General features: G+C 39.0%; 1 protein-coding gene across 2 annotated transcripts in view; it reads left to right on the forward strand.

The window, feature by feature from the left end:
• IARS (isoleucyl-tRNA synthetase) overlaps window positions 1-16,544 on the forward strand; it is an 83,122-nt gene that overhangs the window by 38,362 nt on the left and 28,216 nt on the right. For both annotated transcript variants that reach the window (XM_003795050.3, XM_023516237.1), the window contains exons 18-26: window positions 3,093-3,176; window positions 4,162-4,306; window positions 6,010-6,130; window positions 9,822-9,913; window positions 10,903-10,980; window positions 11,533-11,654; window positions 12,108-12,210; window positions 12,458-12,541; window positions 14,986-15,160. In XM_003795050.3, coding sequence (XP_003795098.1) covers window positions 3,093-3,176; window positions 4,162-4,306; window positions 6,010-6,130; window positions 9,822-9,913; window positions 10,903-10,980; window positions 11,533-11,654; window positions 12,108-12,210; window positions 12,458-12,541; window positions 14,986-15,160 — 1,004 coding nt within the window. The remainder of the gene's footprint in view (window positions 1-3,092; window positions 3,177-4,161; window positions 4,307-6,009; window positions 6,131-9,821; window positions 9,914-10,902; window positions 10,981-11,532; window positions 11,655-12,107; window positions 12,211-12,457; window positions 12,542-14,985; window positions 15,161-16,544) is intronic.

The following is a 16,544-nucleotide window of genomic DNA, read 5'->3' on the forward strand; positions in this document are numbered from 1 at the left end:
GAGTGCTGTGGCATCATTGTAGCTCACAAGCAACCACAAACTCTTGGGCTTAAGCCATCCTTCTGCCTCAGCCTCCTGAGTAGCTGGGATTAAAGGTACCCAACACAACAGCTAAAAAATTAGCTGGCCAATTTTTCTACTTTTAGTAGAGACAGGGTCTTGCTTTGGTCAGTCTGGGCTCAAAGTCCTGAGCCTCTGGGCCAATCCTGAGTCCTGGCCAATCTACCTGCATTGGCCTCCCAGAGTGATGGCTACAGGCCAGCGCCACCATGCATTTTTTTTTTTTTTTTTTTTTGTAGAGACAGGGTCTTGCTTTGGTCAGGCTGGGCTCAAAGTCCTGAGCCTCTGGGCCAATCCTGAGTCCTGGCCAATCTACCTGCATTGGCCTCCCAGAGTGATGGGATTATAGGTGTGAACCATGGCCCCCAGCCTACTTCTTATCGATCTTATCTGTGTCTCTGTCCTTTAATGTAGATTTTTGTTGTCATTTTTTTTTTTTTTTAAGACAGAGTTTCACTATGTCACCGAGGTAGAGTGCCATGGCATCACAGCTCACAGCAATCTCAAACACTTAGGCTTAAGCAATTCTCTTGCCTCAGCCTCCCAAGTAGCTGGGACTACAGGCACCTGCCACAACACCCCGCTATTTTTTGGTTGCAGTTGTCATTGTCATTTAGCAGGCCCGGGCCAAGCTCAAACCCACCAGCTCCCATGTATGTGGCCAACACCCTACTCACTGAGCTACAGGTGCTGAGCTTGTAATCATCTTTTTAACACATGGAGAAGCTATGATTTAAGAGAGCACTTTAATCCTTAAATGCCTAGGATTAGAGCTAGTGAGAGTCACATCAGGTTTGACCCAGGTACTCTGCCACCAGATGCCATTCTTCCCCTCACCTGAAACTCTTCCTCTCACTGAGTATTACTCTAGTCAGTAAGAATAAAAATTTAAAAATAGAATATTTACTCGCACAGATACTACATACCCTGTTTCATACGAGGAAGGAGATGATATCTAACATTTAGTACATCCTTACTCTTTGCCACGCCCCATTGTGCACATTTACCAGTCTTTTTTTTTTTTTTTTTTTGAGACAAAGTCTCACTATGTTGCCCTTGGTAGAGTGCTGTGGCATCATAGCTCACAGCAACCTCAAACTCTTAGGATTCAGTGATTCTCTTGTCTCAGCTTCCCAAGTAGCTGGGACTAAAGGCACGCGCCACAACGCCTGGCTATTTTTTGTTATTGTTGTCGCAGTTGCCATTGTTGTTTAGCAGGCCCTGGCTGGGTGTATATGGCCAGCACCCTAACCACTGAACTATGAGTGCCAAGCCATCTAAACTAATTTAATCTTCAGAAGCATTTTAGATGGATCCTTCAATTTATCTATTTCTGACTATCAGGGAGTTTGAGGAACAAAAAAATTAATGTAACTTACGAAAGGTCACATAGGAAATAAGTGGTAGATTCAAGTTTTGAACCAAGTAGTTTGGGTCTATGATCTAAGCTTTTTGGGTGTTCATTTATTTTTTTGTTTTTTTGGAGATGAAATCTCACTATTCACTAGGGTAGAGTGCATTTATCATGCACATAACCTTGAGTTTCAGTGCACTGCAACCTCAATCTTGGGTTCAAGTGGTCTCCCTGCATAGCTGAAACTACAGGCATGCTCAGCTAATTTTTCTATATTTTTTGTAGAGACAAGTTCTCTCTATGTTGCTCAGGCTGATCTAGATCTCCTGGGCTTTTTTTCTTTGAATTGAAAATTTTACTATTAGAGATTTGCATATACTTGTGAAAAATAATAAAGATCTTTAATATGATTTGCCTGGTTTTCCCTCTATGGTCCTATTTTGTAAAACTAAAGTATAATATCATAACTAGGATAGTGATATAGTTCACCAATTTTATTCAGATTTCCCCATTTATACATGTACTTACTTCTGTTCATTTATTTATTTACAACTTTATATCACCTGTGTAGGTTTTGAATCCACCATCAGTCAAAATACTTGGCCTTAGGTCCGCACCTGTAGCACGGTGGTTACGGTGCCGGCCACATGCACCAAGGGTGGCGAGTTTGTACCCCACCCAAGCCAGCTAAACAACAATGACAATGGCAACAAAAAAAAAAGCTGGGCATTGTGATAGGCGCCTTTAGTCCCAGCTACTTGGGAGGCTGACGCAAGAGAATCCCTTGAGCCCCAGAGTTTGAGGTTGCTGTGAGCTATGATGTCACAAGACTCTACCAAGGGTGACATAGTGAGACTCTGTATCAAAAAAAAAAGATACTTGGCCTTACAATGAATGATTTCAGTTCCACCAAGCCTTCCTCCTGTTGCCCTTTTCCTTTTTTATTTTAATTTTTAAAATTATTTTAGTATTTCATAAAGATAGAGTCTTACTGTGTTTTCCAGGCTATTTTGAACTACTGATCTCAAGCAGTCCTCACAACCTGGCCTCCCAAAGTGATGGAATTAGATGCAGAGGCACTGCACCTCATCAGTGTTGCATTTTTATAACTATAGCCGTCACCCTCCTACCTTTCTGCTTTCATCACCAGTCCCTGGCAACCACTAATCTATTCTCCTTCTCTCCAGTTTTGTCATTTCAAGAATGCTGTGTAAATAGAACTTATAGTATCTAATTTCAGGGGTTTGCTTTTCCCAATTAGCATAGTTTCCTGGAGATTTCAGATTATAGCATGTATCAGTTGTTCATGTCTTTTCATTGCTGAGTAGTGCTCCATAGTATGTATATACCATAGATTTTATAACCATCTACCAGTTAAAGGACATCTGGGTTGCTTCTATCTAGTGTTTGGCAATTGTGAATAAAGTTACTGTGAATATATTATTTACCAGATTTTATGTGAATGTCATATTTTATTAGTCTTGGGTAAATCCTGAGACATCTTGCTTTGTTCTACCCTGATGATTTCTTATGGACTTAACATGATACCACTAACTTGTATGTAAGTTAGTTATTCTTTCCTATTTATATTATGTATTTCTATTTGCATATCATCCATATGTAAAGGTCATCTGTGATGTTAATATACATAATTGGCATTTTCCTTTTGTTTTATAAGTGATGGTCAAAAAATGAGCAAACGAAAAAAGAATTATCCAGATCCAGTTGCAGTCATCAATAAGTATGGTGCTGATGCTCTCAGGTACAAACCAATGTTTTGCCTTGTATGTATTTTTCATTTTTTATGATAGCATTTTTTACCCTGTTAATGACAATTCTTAGATTTGGTTTATAGTTAGGCTTTTAAAAATGTATGTCTGTTATATGGAGGTTACATGGGTATGTTGTTGATTTTAAACCCCATAAATAGTTTCCTAAATAGAAAGGTATTTTCATACCCAAAGGTCTTTGTGAGGAAGACCTGTATTGGATTTAATTTTGTATTTAGAGCTACAATGAGATATATTTATGCTGGAGCAAATAAAAACTGCTGAAAAGCTTTTAGAGAAATTTGAGCCACTACTTAAAATAGAATCATGGGATTATACAGTGTTCAACTTGAAAGAGACCCAGAGATTTTGTTCAGCATGCCTGTGTCATAGACTTGGGACCAGGCCCATGATCGAGCACCTTCATGCAGTACCTATGTTGCCAAGGAGAGTTAGCAGGACTGTCCTTTGACTCTCAGTTATGTTAGACTCACCCTTAGAGCTGTTGACCATTTGGACTGGGTAATTCTTTGTGGTAGGAGTTATCTCCCCTACCAAGTAGGCTATTTAGCAGGATTTCTGGCTTTTGCCCACAAGCCTCTGTGCAGGTTGCTCCCCTCCCTATGAATCCCTGTGTGTATGCACAGTGAGGGTGTGAATGGTGTTCATGGAAAGGAGGCAGACCAGGCCAGCTTTCCACTTGGTGTGACTTGGTCCTACAGTGAGATTAGCATTTCTATACTGATACAATGCCGTATTTTGGTATGGGATTATGTATACTCCCTCCTAACTTACTAGGTCTCACATAAAGTAAAAGCTTTTTGAGTTCTAAATTGGTCTTTTGAAGATTATTTATAACTTCCTCTTTTTATAGATAAAAATGATGATTTTCATCATTTTCTCTCAATATATTAAGTAGTAATATTTGGTTTACCATTTATATATAGCTTTCCTGTGAAATTTTTCTCCCTCTTTCAGATTATACCTGATTAACTCCCCTGTAGTGAGAGCAGAAAACCTCCGCTTTAAGGAGGAGGGAGTACGAGACGTCCTTAAAGATGTGCTGATCCCATGGTACAATGCATATCGCTTCTTCATCCAGAATGTTCTGAGACTCCAAAAGGTATGGACCTTGATGAACTAAATGTATGCCTGTAGCATCTCCATAGCAAGTCCTGTGCTGAGCTGTAAAGGGGAACTCTGCAAGTTCGTGAGACTGCTAGTCTCACAAGATCCAGGTACAGTTAGGTCCCTGGCGTCTGGGCTGTTCCAAGAGTATGGGATCCAGAGCTGGACCATCTAGGCAGGAGCTCACCTCTGCGGGACACAGAACCTCATCTATAGAAGAAGAATTATGTCAGATGGTCACTTGGTCAACTAGTTCTTAGTGCCAGGGGCACTGTGTTGAGTGAGACACCTCTACCCTCATGGAACTAGTAGGGTGGGGAATTGAGGGAGACAGTGAAGAGTTGGCTACTGTTAGCTATTGAGCACTAGGGAGGAGCAGAGTCTTGAGGGCTGGGGCCAGCTAATTTGGATCAGTGCTCAGGAAAGGCAACTCTTTGGAGTGGCATTTGGGCTGACACTCTGAGAGTGACAGCAGTTCTTGATGGAGTTCTTATTGGGTTGTCAGGATCACAAGTACACAAGTGGTGTTTTACCTGCTTGCCCAGGAGGCTTGTCCTAAGACGATCTTGCTCGGGGACCGCCTCCTCGAATGACTGCTGTCAGGGTCCACCACTTTCATTAAACATGTTCCCATTTGTGCTTTTAAGCCCCAGATTGGGAAAGGGCCTCAGTACCACTCATCTTCTTATCTCTAGCAGTTTGTAAGTAGAATTGCTGGGAAATTACTATTGAATGAACATGTAACATTTAACTCTGTAGAGTCAGCTCTGGTCCTTATGCTCTAGTAGGCTTCTGTGTCTGGTCTTGACTGTTCTGCTGAGAAGTAGATGGTGTATTCACCTGAGGCTCCCAGGGTGGACATTTCCCTGGGAATTGAGAAAGGCAGGCATCTTCCCCAGGTTCCCAGCTTTCTTCCTCTCTTTACAGTCCTGGTACCTCTGCTGCATGTGGTTCTGTGCCATACAGGGCCAGTAGCCTTTAGGTGGGTGTGGCAAGCCTCCCCTAGGGTGGGACTCAGGAATATAGACAGGCTCATACCTGGGGCCTGTCTGAGAATAGCAGCAGGATGCAGACACCACCATTAGGCACTTAAACTCAAGGAGAGAGGGTTTTACCCTGCTGCAGCTTAAGCCTAGTAGTGGTGCTACCTGAGAACCAAAGCAGTCTATGAGTTGTTACTGCAGAGTGGGAACAGACAAAGTGGGCTTTTAGGCTTAAGGAGGATTCTGGAAAGCAAAATAGAAGATGCGATGGAACCATCTAGCTAAAGTGAACTTCCTTAGCATAGAAATTAATTCCTAGTACTCATTTTCAGTTTGTGGGTAAGCATTTGATCCTAGACAGTTTTATTGTCCTTCCTGGTTTAGGTTTAAGGTACCTAAACCCTATACTTAGTGGCAAGACTTTAGAATATCACTCAATTTGTAGTATCTATCTTGGTGCAGGGAAGTAATTTTTTCCTAAATTCTCTTCATTTTGATCACAAACATAATTGAGGACTTAATGTCCCACATTAGTACTTACCTTGAAAATATTGCTGAGAATCAGAAGCTTAGATTGGCGGTAGGGCCTAAGGTTATTTTTGTTGTTGCTTTTGCTACTTCTTTCAGTTTAAGTGACTAAAACAATAGAATATTTTTCCCCCTAGTTACTTTCCCCCCAAGCATGTGACTGTTTTATTTAATTGCCCATGCCTAGGAAGAAGAAATAGAATTTCTTTACAATGAGAACATGGTTAAAGAAAGCCCCAACATTACAGACCGGTGGATCCTGTCCTTCATGCAATCCCTGGTTGGGTTCTTTGAGACTGAAATGGCGGGTGAGTTTCTTTTGGGCTGTGTACCCAGAAATAAGGACTTCTATTCTTTTTAAAATTACTCTTTTGATATTTAACTGTCTATAAACATAGAGGAAATTTTGAGAGATTCAGAGCAATAGATAAAAAAATTGTTTAGTTTTGATTTTGTTAAAAAATCATAGTTTTGTTAAGCCTAGTTAACAGAGGCTTAACAAGGCTTTGAGACCCTCAGTGATTCTGTCTCTGAAGGACCTCTTTACAAGAGAATGCAGGCTTTGGAGCTTGATAACCATGGATTCAAAACTCAGCTCTTGTTTCCGGTCTGGAAGGTGGCCTAAAGTCTATGCCCCTCAATTTCTTTATCTGCATAATGCCTCGTAGAGTTGCTGAAAGTCTTCAAAAGAAGTGATTTATTAAAAAAAAAAAAAAAATTGGAAGGCTTGGCGCCTGTGGTTCAAGCGGCTAAGGCACCAGCCACATACACCTGAGCTGCCGGGTTCGAATCCAGCCTGGGCCTGCCAAACAACAATGACAGCTGCAACCAAAAAATAGCTGGGCATTGTGGTGGGCACCTGTAGTCACAGCTACTTGGGAAGCAGAGGCAGGAGACTCGCTTGAGCCCAGGAGTTGGAGGTTGCTGTGAGCTGTGATGCCATAGCACTCTACCTAGGGTGACAGCCTAAGGCTCTGTCTCAAAAGAAAAAAAAAATTGGCAGATAATAGGTACTCAATAAATAGTACTTGTTATCAGTGTGGTTTTAATTTATTTTAGGTCTAATTCCACTATTAAATAATCTCTATCCATTCCAGAAAAATTAGAAAATTTTGTAATAGGCAATAATGAAATAGACAATAGGCAATAATGAATTAGACATTTTGATATATTTCTGTTACCTAACAATGAGTTTGGTTATAGACAGAGATGGGGAAAGTACATTACGTTGGCTTCCTCATGGTTTCAGAATAATCATAGTCATATTTCTCATAGTCCAGGTAAGAAATTCTAAGAGCTCTTACCCAGGATACCTCTGATATCCTAGTAAAGTAGGCAGGCAGTAGCCCCTGGTCACAGTGAGGGTAAGAAGGCAAAGTTAATCTTTGGTGCCTGGCATTATTGTGTGGTGGCTGGAGCAGACCTGCAGTTCAGCATTAGCTTGGTCACTGGTTCGTGGACTGTTAATCCTTTTGTATTATCCACCTCTTTAAACATGTGCCAAGATCTTGCCAGTCAAGCTAATGTTCAAATTAACATAAATGAGTGTATGAGGCTGATTCCTGTCCCAGGAAGGATAGCACCAGGAGCCTGCACTGCTGCACTCTCTTTAGTTGTGCTCACAGCTGAGTGATATGAGTGGGTGGGAAATGTGGTTATTGTTGCCCAAGGCCCCTGTTGTCTTTGGGTACCAGCTACCATGACCTCCTGTAAAGCTGAGTCTGGAAAGCACGTGTGCTGGTGAGCCTGGGAACTGGAGTTGAGCTGCCATGAGATGAGAATCGTGCACATGAGGCCAGGGAAACTCCCAGTGCTCTAGATGCAGACTGCTCTACCATCCTGTCGCCTTCATGCCCTCAGCTCTCTTGTTGGCAGTGTGGACATGAGAGCAACTACCTTGCAGACTGATGGTGGCCTCAGCAGTAGCTTCTGCTGTCCCCGTATATTGAGTATTCATTGTATGTGGGGTTCATTTACTCTCTAAGACAATGTTTGTGTCTCATCATTTTTTATTTCATGGCATACTTGAACCGTAAGTTAAATTTCCGCAGCACACTTAAATCATGTTGATGAAAGAAAAATAGTAATAGAATATACTTATTGTGCTTTAAACTACTTTCAAAGATAAATTAATGATCTTTAAAAATTTCATCCTGGTCAGGCACGGTGGCTCACGCCTATAATCCTAGCACTCTGGGAGGCCGAGGCAGGTGGATCGCCTGAGCTCAAGAGTTCGAGACCAGCCTGAGCCAGAGCAAGGCCCCATCTCTAAAAATAGCCAGGTGTTGTGGCCGGTGCCAGTAGTCCCAGCTACTCGAGAGACTGAGGCAAGGGGATCACTTGAGCTTAAGAGTTTGAGGTTGCTGTGAGCTATGAGTCCACGGCACTCTACCAAAGGCAACAAAATGAAACTCTGTCTCAAAAAAAACAAAAAAAGTTTTTGATCCTATTTTAATGCTCTTTGTATGGCAGTATGTATATAGTATGTTAAGTTCCTTCAGAATCTCTCCTTAAAAACTTTGAAGTTAATACTTTTGTGCAACCGTGTTTTGAATAAAGCCATGACAGTGTTAAAAGCAAACAAAATATGCAGTACTCTTGATTATTTTTTTATTGTTCCTGACTGTTCCTTGTTTTTTCTGTGACTGTTGTAACTTAAAGTTTTTGAAACTGAATTGTTTCAAATTAAACTGAAGATTTGTAATAATTAAAAAATAAAAATAAAAAGATAAAAAAATTTCATGGCATACCGGTTGAAAATCATTGCTCTAAGAGTTGAAACTTGAACGTAGGAAACTTGAGCATCCTATAAAGTATAGTTTACCCTACAAATAATTTAGCCATGCTTCTTCTCTACAGAATAGGCCTTGGTCACTAAAATTACCTATCTAGGAACATGTGGGCAGCTCATGACTCTGGCCTAGTATTTGGCCCATCAGCACCTGAGTTCTCATCTTTGTGAACAGCAGCAGAGAACAGCTCTGCCTGTTGCAACTTATCACCCGTCCTTAGCTTAGAGCACAAGCCTCATTTATATAATTGTGTTTCTTCTAATTTTGGGTATTAATTCTTTTTACTTGTGGTGTTTGTTTTTGTGCAATAGAGAGTGTCAGTTAAAGAGGGGGGGTGAATGAGAATTCTTAAAATAAGCCTTGTCTCAAACAGGATTGGCTAAATGCCCTTTTTTTCTGCTTACCCTTTGAGTTACTCAGGGAACCCTTCAAATTGTCTTAATTCCTCAAGATTCTTTTCTTTTCCCACTATCTTCTGTAGCTTTCTTCCCTTAGAAAGCCTGTTTTATTTTATTCATAGCTTGTACCAAAGTTTCTCAATGGTAGCACCACTGACATTTGGGACAGATTATTCTTTGTTGGTGGCACCATGCTGTCTTTATAAGATATCAAGTACCATCCCTGGGATCCACCTGCTAGATTCCAATAGTACCTCTTTTCCCCCAAATTATGACAACTAAAATGTCTCATCAGGCATTGCCACATGTCCCCTACAGGGCAAAATTGCTCCTATTTGTGAACCACTGGCCAATGCCTCGCCTCTCAGCATCTAATTCAAGCTTTTTGCTTGTTTGCTTGTTTGCTTTTTTGCTTGCTTGATAGCTAATGTACAATGTAGTGTGATAGAATGAAGTTGGGCTTTCGTTAGTGCTGTTAAATCGTACACCATGTAAACATTGCTTCCTGGAGTTTGTAGTGGGCAGCCTTGGACTGTGAGCTACATGTACTCAGATTTCAGTTTTTCTCACTCACAAATGGGAATTCATTCCCATGTGACTCATAGAATGACATTTGTATGCATCCCCAAACACTGTGACTACCATATGGTGCATCTTTGATAAGTGAGCCTTCATTTTGGTTCTTCTTGTCACCATACTAGGTGGAGATCCTTGGATGGAAGGGACTGCTTATTTTTTATTCTATCCAGCCCTCCCACCCCAGATGCCTGGTATGGACTAACTGCCTGATTCATTTGTCTTACTTTTAGCTTATAGGCTTTATACTGTGGTGCCTCGCCTGGTCAAGTTTATAGATGTGCTGACTAATTGGTATGTTAGAATGAACCGCAGAAGATTCAAGGTAAGTACAGACTGCTGTTGGGACAAACCACGTGTATGAATTTTGTGAGTAGAAGATAAATAATAACAGCCAAAAGGGAAAGGAATATTTCAAATGCTTTCAGTTTTTGAAGTTGTCTTTTTCTTTTCCTTTTGTTTTGTATATTAAGTGTATTTATTAATTGATTGGTAGGGACCTATAAGTTCTAAATGTCATTTTACATATTTTCACAACAGAATTATGTTCCCTTCTACAACTAGGAAACCATTTATTGAGTATTTGCTGCGGACAGAACTCTGTAGTTGATACGGGTTTAGAGTGAACAAAACTTGCCTATACTAAGTGTGTAAATAATGGTATGAGACAAGGAGTGGTAGGTACCCTTATTGCAGGCTGGGTGAATGAAAACTTCCACCATCCATTAGTGCTGTCTTAAAATATGTTAATAATAAAAGCCTGTAACACAACTATACCCTCAATTTTGTTAAAATGTGTTACATACCCACATATATGCACATAATCTAGAAGGACATATACTAAATTGTTTACAGTAGTTGTTATCTAGACAATAATTATGGAGAATTTGTTTTTATTATCTTTGTCTTTGCTACAATTAAGTAGTATATTTGAAATGTGCAGTATGTACTATTTTTAAAATAAGCAATCTTACCTAAAGGTACTTTAAAATTTTCTGTTAGCGACTGCTTCTATCTGTTGTGTGTGGATCCAGTCTGCCCTCAGCTTTAGAGTCTCCTAGTCAGGCCACTTGCTCAGGTGAGGAGAGTCTGGGAACAGCAAGTGCATATCCCAGCCAGGCCTCCTACACTGCTCTGCAGGGCCACTGTGACGACCCTAGGCAGCCTGTGGTTATGGCCTTTTTCCTTGTCTCATGTATTATTTGTATGCTGCACACTCTTTGTGTGTTGCCTCTTTTTGTTAAACTTCTTATTTGTTTTTATGATAAAAGCTTATTTCTAGCAGTTAAATATTGATGTTGCTTTTTTTATTAGGGTGAAAGTGGGGCAGAAGATTGTGTTACGGCCCTAGAAACCTTATTCAGTGTTCTCCTTTCTCTTTGCAGATTAATGGTAAGATGCTTGGCCCCTTTTTCACATGGGTTGTGTGTGATACCCCTCTTGCTGTAGCATCCTCCAAATACTTATTCTTTATTTGTTTAGCCAAAAATAGAAATAAAAGCATTATGATCTCTAATATAGCCTGTTCTTTCTCATCTTAACGTAGATTGCCATAATTATCTTTGGGTAGTTGATAGTTTCCTGAACTAATTTACTTTTATCCTGAAAAGTGAGTAGTATTTTCCCCCCGTTTACAAATGAAGTTTCTGAGGTTTAAGTCATTCAGTCCTCTGTGCTTATTGACTTGGCTGGAACATGATCAGATCTGTTTTTATTTTAAGACAGCCACCAGAAGTCTGAAGATGCTTAGGGTTTTCGGGGGGGGGGGTCTATAGCCCTGTTGCTATTCTGCTTATGTCTCTTCCATAGGGCATGTTTAGTAACTTCATGCCCATTTCTACACATATTACTGTATCATTCTCTAAAATGTTTGTTTTCAGTGTAAACAAGATCAGTTAATGATGGCTGTATGTGAATGACATGATGTTCTCTGTGTTCATCCAGGCCCCCTACACACCTTTTCTCACTGAGTTGATGTATCAGAATCTAAAGGTGTTGATTGACCCTGTTACTGTTCAGGACAAGGACACACTTAGCATCCACTACCTCATGCTGCCCCATGTTCGGTAAGAATCAAATACAGATAAGCCTCGCCTAGGCCACCGGGAGGGGAGTTAAACATAGGGTGGGGGGGCCAGCTCCCTAGGAAGAAATGGAGAGAGCAGGTATTTCCCTGTTGTAGCCCCTCAGTGCCCTGCCTCCCCTCAGGCTGACATGAGCTGCTCCTTAGGCTTTAGGCTGGGGCCCACTTTGACAAATGGCAAGAAGGATGCTTAGTGTAGAAGCCCTCTGTAGGGCTATGGAATCTGGGGTGTAGGCTTGCCCCCTTGGGAGCTGCTGAGTGCTTAGCAGCAGGCATAAACCCTGTCCTTCCCCAGATGCTTCACTGGGAGGCCCAATGGCATCCCTGGGCATCCCTTCTCAAGCCTAACTCTCTCCCTCACTCAAAGCATGCCTATTGTTTTGGATTTTCTCCTTTTAAATCTAATCTCTTTCATATTCCTATCTCTACCACTCAGAGAGGAATTGATTGACAAGAAAACTGAGAGTGCAGTATCTAGAATGCAGTCTGTGATCGAACTTGGGCGAGTGATCCGAGACCGTAAAACTATTCCAATAAAGGTTTGAAATTTTATTTATATTTTATACAACACAGACCCAAATAATTAAGTCCTTGGAATGTTTTTTGATACAATGAGCTTTCAGCAGTGGCCCATTTTTTTCTTTTTCTGCAGTACAGGTGTGAATGACTTTGTAATAGGTCATCTTGACTAGTTCGGAGCTTAGGACTCGATTAAACAATATTGCATTTTTCTGCAGTTTAGAGGACTGGATGCTTAGTGACTTTCTCCTCCCTTTTCCTCCCTAGTATCCTTTGAAAGAAGTTGTGGTTATCCATCAAGATCCAGAAGCTCTTAAAGATATCAGATCTTTGGAGAAATATATCATTGAGGTAAGGTAGATGATTTGTGTTGTTTTGGGTCCAAATAAACTTTCCTTGAGAAGAGCTTTGTGATGAATATTTCTCAATAAAGTATACTTGGACTGTATAATTTATAATCTTTTGTATATCCGTATGTGCACAACATACTTAACCATCTATATTTTATACCTTCCTTGGAATTAACATGAATTTGATATATTTCTTTTAAAAATATTTCATGATCAATGCATTTCTTTGCCTTTCATTTATTATCTTCATTCACTTCTTTTCCCCAAAGTACTTTTTGATGATTAACAATAAAACTTTGTTCTTTCAAATTACACAAGTGACTGCACATTGGTGATGTATAGTTCAAACACTAGCATGGTATGTGCCCAGTAAAAGATGGGTCCCTCTGTACCACATCTGTCCCTACAGTCTCACCCTCATAGGAATGTTCTTAGGATTTTACACATGTACATGTATACATACATATAGTCACTTATTTACATGCATACATGCCGTTTGGGTTTATTTGTGCATATATATGGTCATATATATGATATGATATGATAGACTACATATATATGATAGTCCCTAACTTGCTTTTTTAATTACAGTTTATATATATATGTTACATATATATGTAATGTTATATATATATATATATATATATGTATACTTTTTTTTTTGGTGTGGGGGTGGAGGATTAGGGTCTCCTGCTTCTTAGACTAGAATGCAGTTGTGGCATCATAACTCATTGCAATCTCAGAATCTTGGGCTCAGCCGCTCAAGTAGCTGGGACTACAGGTGTGTGCTGCCATACCCAGCTAATATAATATATCTTTTTAATAGCCATAAAATGTTTATTCCCTGGCTGCTTCATAATTATTTAGTTAATTTTCTATTGTTGGAAAGTTAGGTTTTTGATTACTAACAAAAGGTACATGTGTGTATCTTTGTATATACATATATCAGCATATGAATGTTGGATAGATTACAGAAGTGGAATTTGAGTGATAAAAAATTAAGCTACACTATCAGTTTTCCTCCCAAAAAGCTTTATTTTATGGTTTTCTTTTTTTTTTCCAAGACAACGTCTCGTTATGTCACCCTCAGTAGGGTGCTGTGGCATCACAGCTCACAGCAACCTCAAACTCTTGGGCTTAAGCGATTCTCTTGCCTCAGCCTCCAAAGTAGTTGGGACTATAGGTGCCCACCACAATACCCAGCTATTTTTTGATTGTACTTGTCATTGTTGTTTGGCAGGCTTGGGCTGGGTTTGAACCCTCCAGCTTTGGCATGTGTGGCTGGCACCCTAACAGGTGCCAAGCCTATTTCATGATGTTTTTAAAACAAATATATTTTCAATTTCATTTTTTATTCTTTTTACAGAATAAAAATTTTAATATATGAATTTTAATATATTAACATAGAAAATATTAATATATTTCAAATAAAATATTAATATATTTCTAATATTAATATATAGAAACTATTAATACATTTCTAATAAAACAAAATATTAATGTTTTCTGTTAATATTAACCAAATATTAATATTTGGTTTTGAATTGCTTGGGAATTCTAGACAAATATTAGAAGCCAAAAGTTATATTATGAATTCTAAAATAAAATACCTTAATCATTTACAGTGAGATTAATTAGTATAGTTAAATATAATGGCAAACTGGATGTTCCATTGTTATTTACTTCATGCTATAGTTATGATGTTTGATTTCATTTTCCTATCTCCTAATGTACTATCATTATTTGCTGTTGGTAATCTTTTACAGCTGTGAAGGCATGAAGTATTATGATTAACTGAGTCTTCTGGTCACTTGATTAGTTAGTTAACCTTGTGGTGTGCTGAAATTGCTTATGTAAAGGTTGCCCTTGAAGGACAAAGTTTATATTTCTGATTCTTTAGTTCTTTTCAGTTATTCTCAACTGTCTTGATTGATTTTAATAATTAACAAGAAGCATTTTTTCATACCATATAAGTAAACAGTCTTTAAATGTATTTATAGAGTTGTACAACAATCACCACAGTTTTAGAACATTTTGTCATCCCCAAAAGAAGCCCAATATCCATTAACATTCATACACCATTTTTCCCTCAAAGTCCAACCATTCCCTTACAATCAAAAACCTACTTTGTGTCCCTGGACATTTTAAATAAGTGAAATCATATACTTTGTGATAGTTTGTGTGTCTGGCTTATTTCACCTCACATAATGTTTTCATAGTTGGTTCATGTCATAGCGTGTATTAGTGCTTCATTCTTTCATCATTGCTAAGTATCCCATTGTATGTAATACCACATGTTGTTTATGCGTTCACAATTGATGGACACTTGGTTATTTTTACTTTTTGCATATTAACGAATAATGGTTTTCTGGACATTTGCATGTCTAGGTTTTTTGTGAACTTGTTTGTATCGCTCTTGTTTTTGTTTCCTCTTGTGCACAATAGGAATTGAATGTTCGAAAAGTTACACTGTCTACCGATAAAAACAAATACGGCATTCGACTAAGGGCAGAACCGGATCACATGGTCCTGGGGAAGCGTCTGAAGGGAGCCTTTAAGACAGTAATGACATCCATCAAGCAGTTGAACAGTGAGGAGCTGGAACAGTTCCAGAAAAGTGGTGAGTGTCTGCTCAGACAGGGGCACCATTCATGTCCTCAGCCTGAAGGATCTTTCTATATTTAGGCTCCTGTGTGACTTTTAATATCACATCCATTTCTTAAATAAAACATTTTTCTGGTAATAAAAATGTTTATGATAATTCTGATACTTCAGAAAGAAACCAAAAATGCCCCCTAACCATAGATTGAGTACCTGCTCTCTATTGTTTAAAATGCAGCCTAATAGACGCTGGCATACTGTTAAAATTCTAGTTTATTTTCTCCAGTTACATATACAGTCATATAATTATAGCCTTATAAAATGGAGGTCACACTATAAATTTAAACTTCTCCCTTTTTACTTTTTTCCTAATTATGTTATATATTTTTATTTTGCATTTTCACTTTACATTATAAACATTTTATGTATTTCTACTCTTTGAAATGCTATTTTAATAGCCACAAATTTTTTCTTCATGTGCATACTTGATAATATTTTTAACTAGTCTTATTGTTGGTATATATGCTGTTTCTAGTCTTTTAATGTAAATGATATTGAAGTGAATATTTTTGCATGTAATTATTTTGTGGAATTGACTCAATTAGGGGTAGTTATTACTGAATCAGATGGATGGATCTTAACTTTGAATTCTAGAAATGCTAATGAGAGCCTAGAAAATCTGTCCGCCTGGTGAGAGAGAACTGAACTCCCTGAACTTCATGACCCAGCAGCTACTGTTCCCCAGGAGTGTGCAGATGTTGCGTGTAGAGCAAAAGAAAATGGGTTTTGGCAATGTCGTAAGGAAGATGGGAAAATATTCAAAAGGAAAGATTACAATATTTTTGGCGGAAAGGGAGTTAGCATTGTGGTTTAGAGCTCCCTGCTAAGGAGAAAGGAGTTGGAACTTACCACGATTTTTCAGAAATATCCAGAGTCCATTATCTTAGTCTCTCTTACTAGACAAGACTAGATTCATTTATTCAGTAAATATTTTTTAAAGCCCAGTATAGAGCTGAATAAGACTTGTTATTACTCTCATGGTGCTGACAGACATTGAAGGTGTATGGAAATAATTATAGTTTTGATAATTTCTTTGAAGGAAAAGGCTAGGGTTACATGAGAACACATACAGGGAGCCTAACCAAACAGTGGAATTAGGAAAAGGAACTCAGCTCCCTCTCCCCACACCTCAGAGAGCATTTCAAGGTACTCAGGAATTTTCAGCTTTGCCATGATTAGAGTTGTGCTTAAGGGAGGAAAATGGAATCATACTTAGTCTAAATATGGCTGTTTGATATCCTACAGCTGTCCTGGGATACAAGGTGTTTATTATTAGAGCTCCCTCTGAGTTGAAAATAGTAAGCTGGGAGCTTTTGTGAGAAGTGAGGTTTAAGGACTCAGGT

This window comes from Otolemur garnettii, unplaced genomic scaffold, assembly GCF_000181295.1.
Source record: "Otolemur garnettii isolate 467f Iridium unplaced genomic scaffold, OtoGar3 scaffold00088, whole genome shotgun sequence".
Taxonomy (NCBI): domain Eukaryota; kingdom Metazoa; phylum Chordata; class Mammalia; order Primates; family Galagidae; genus Otolemur; species Otolemur garnettii.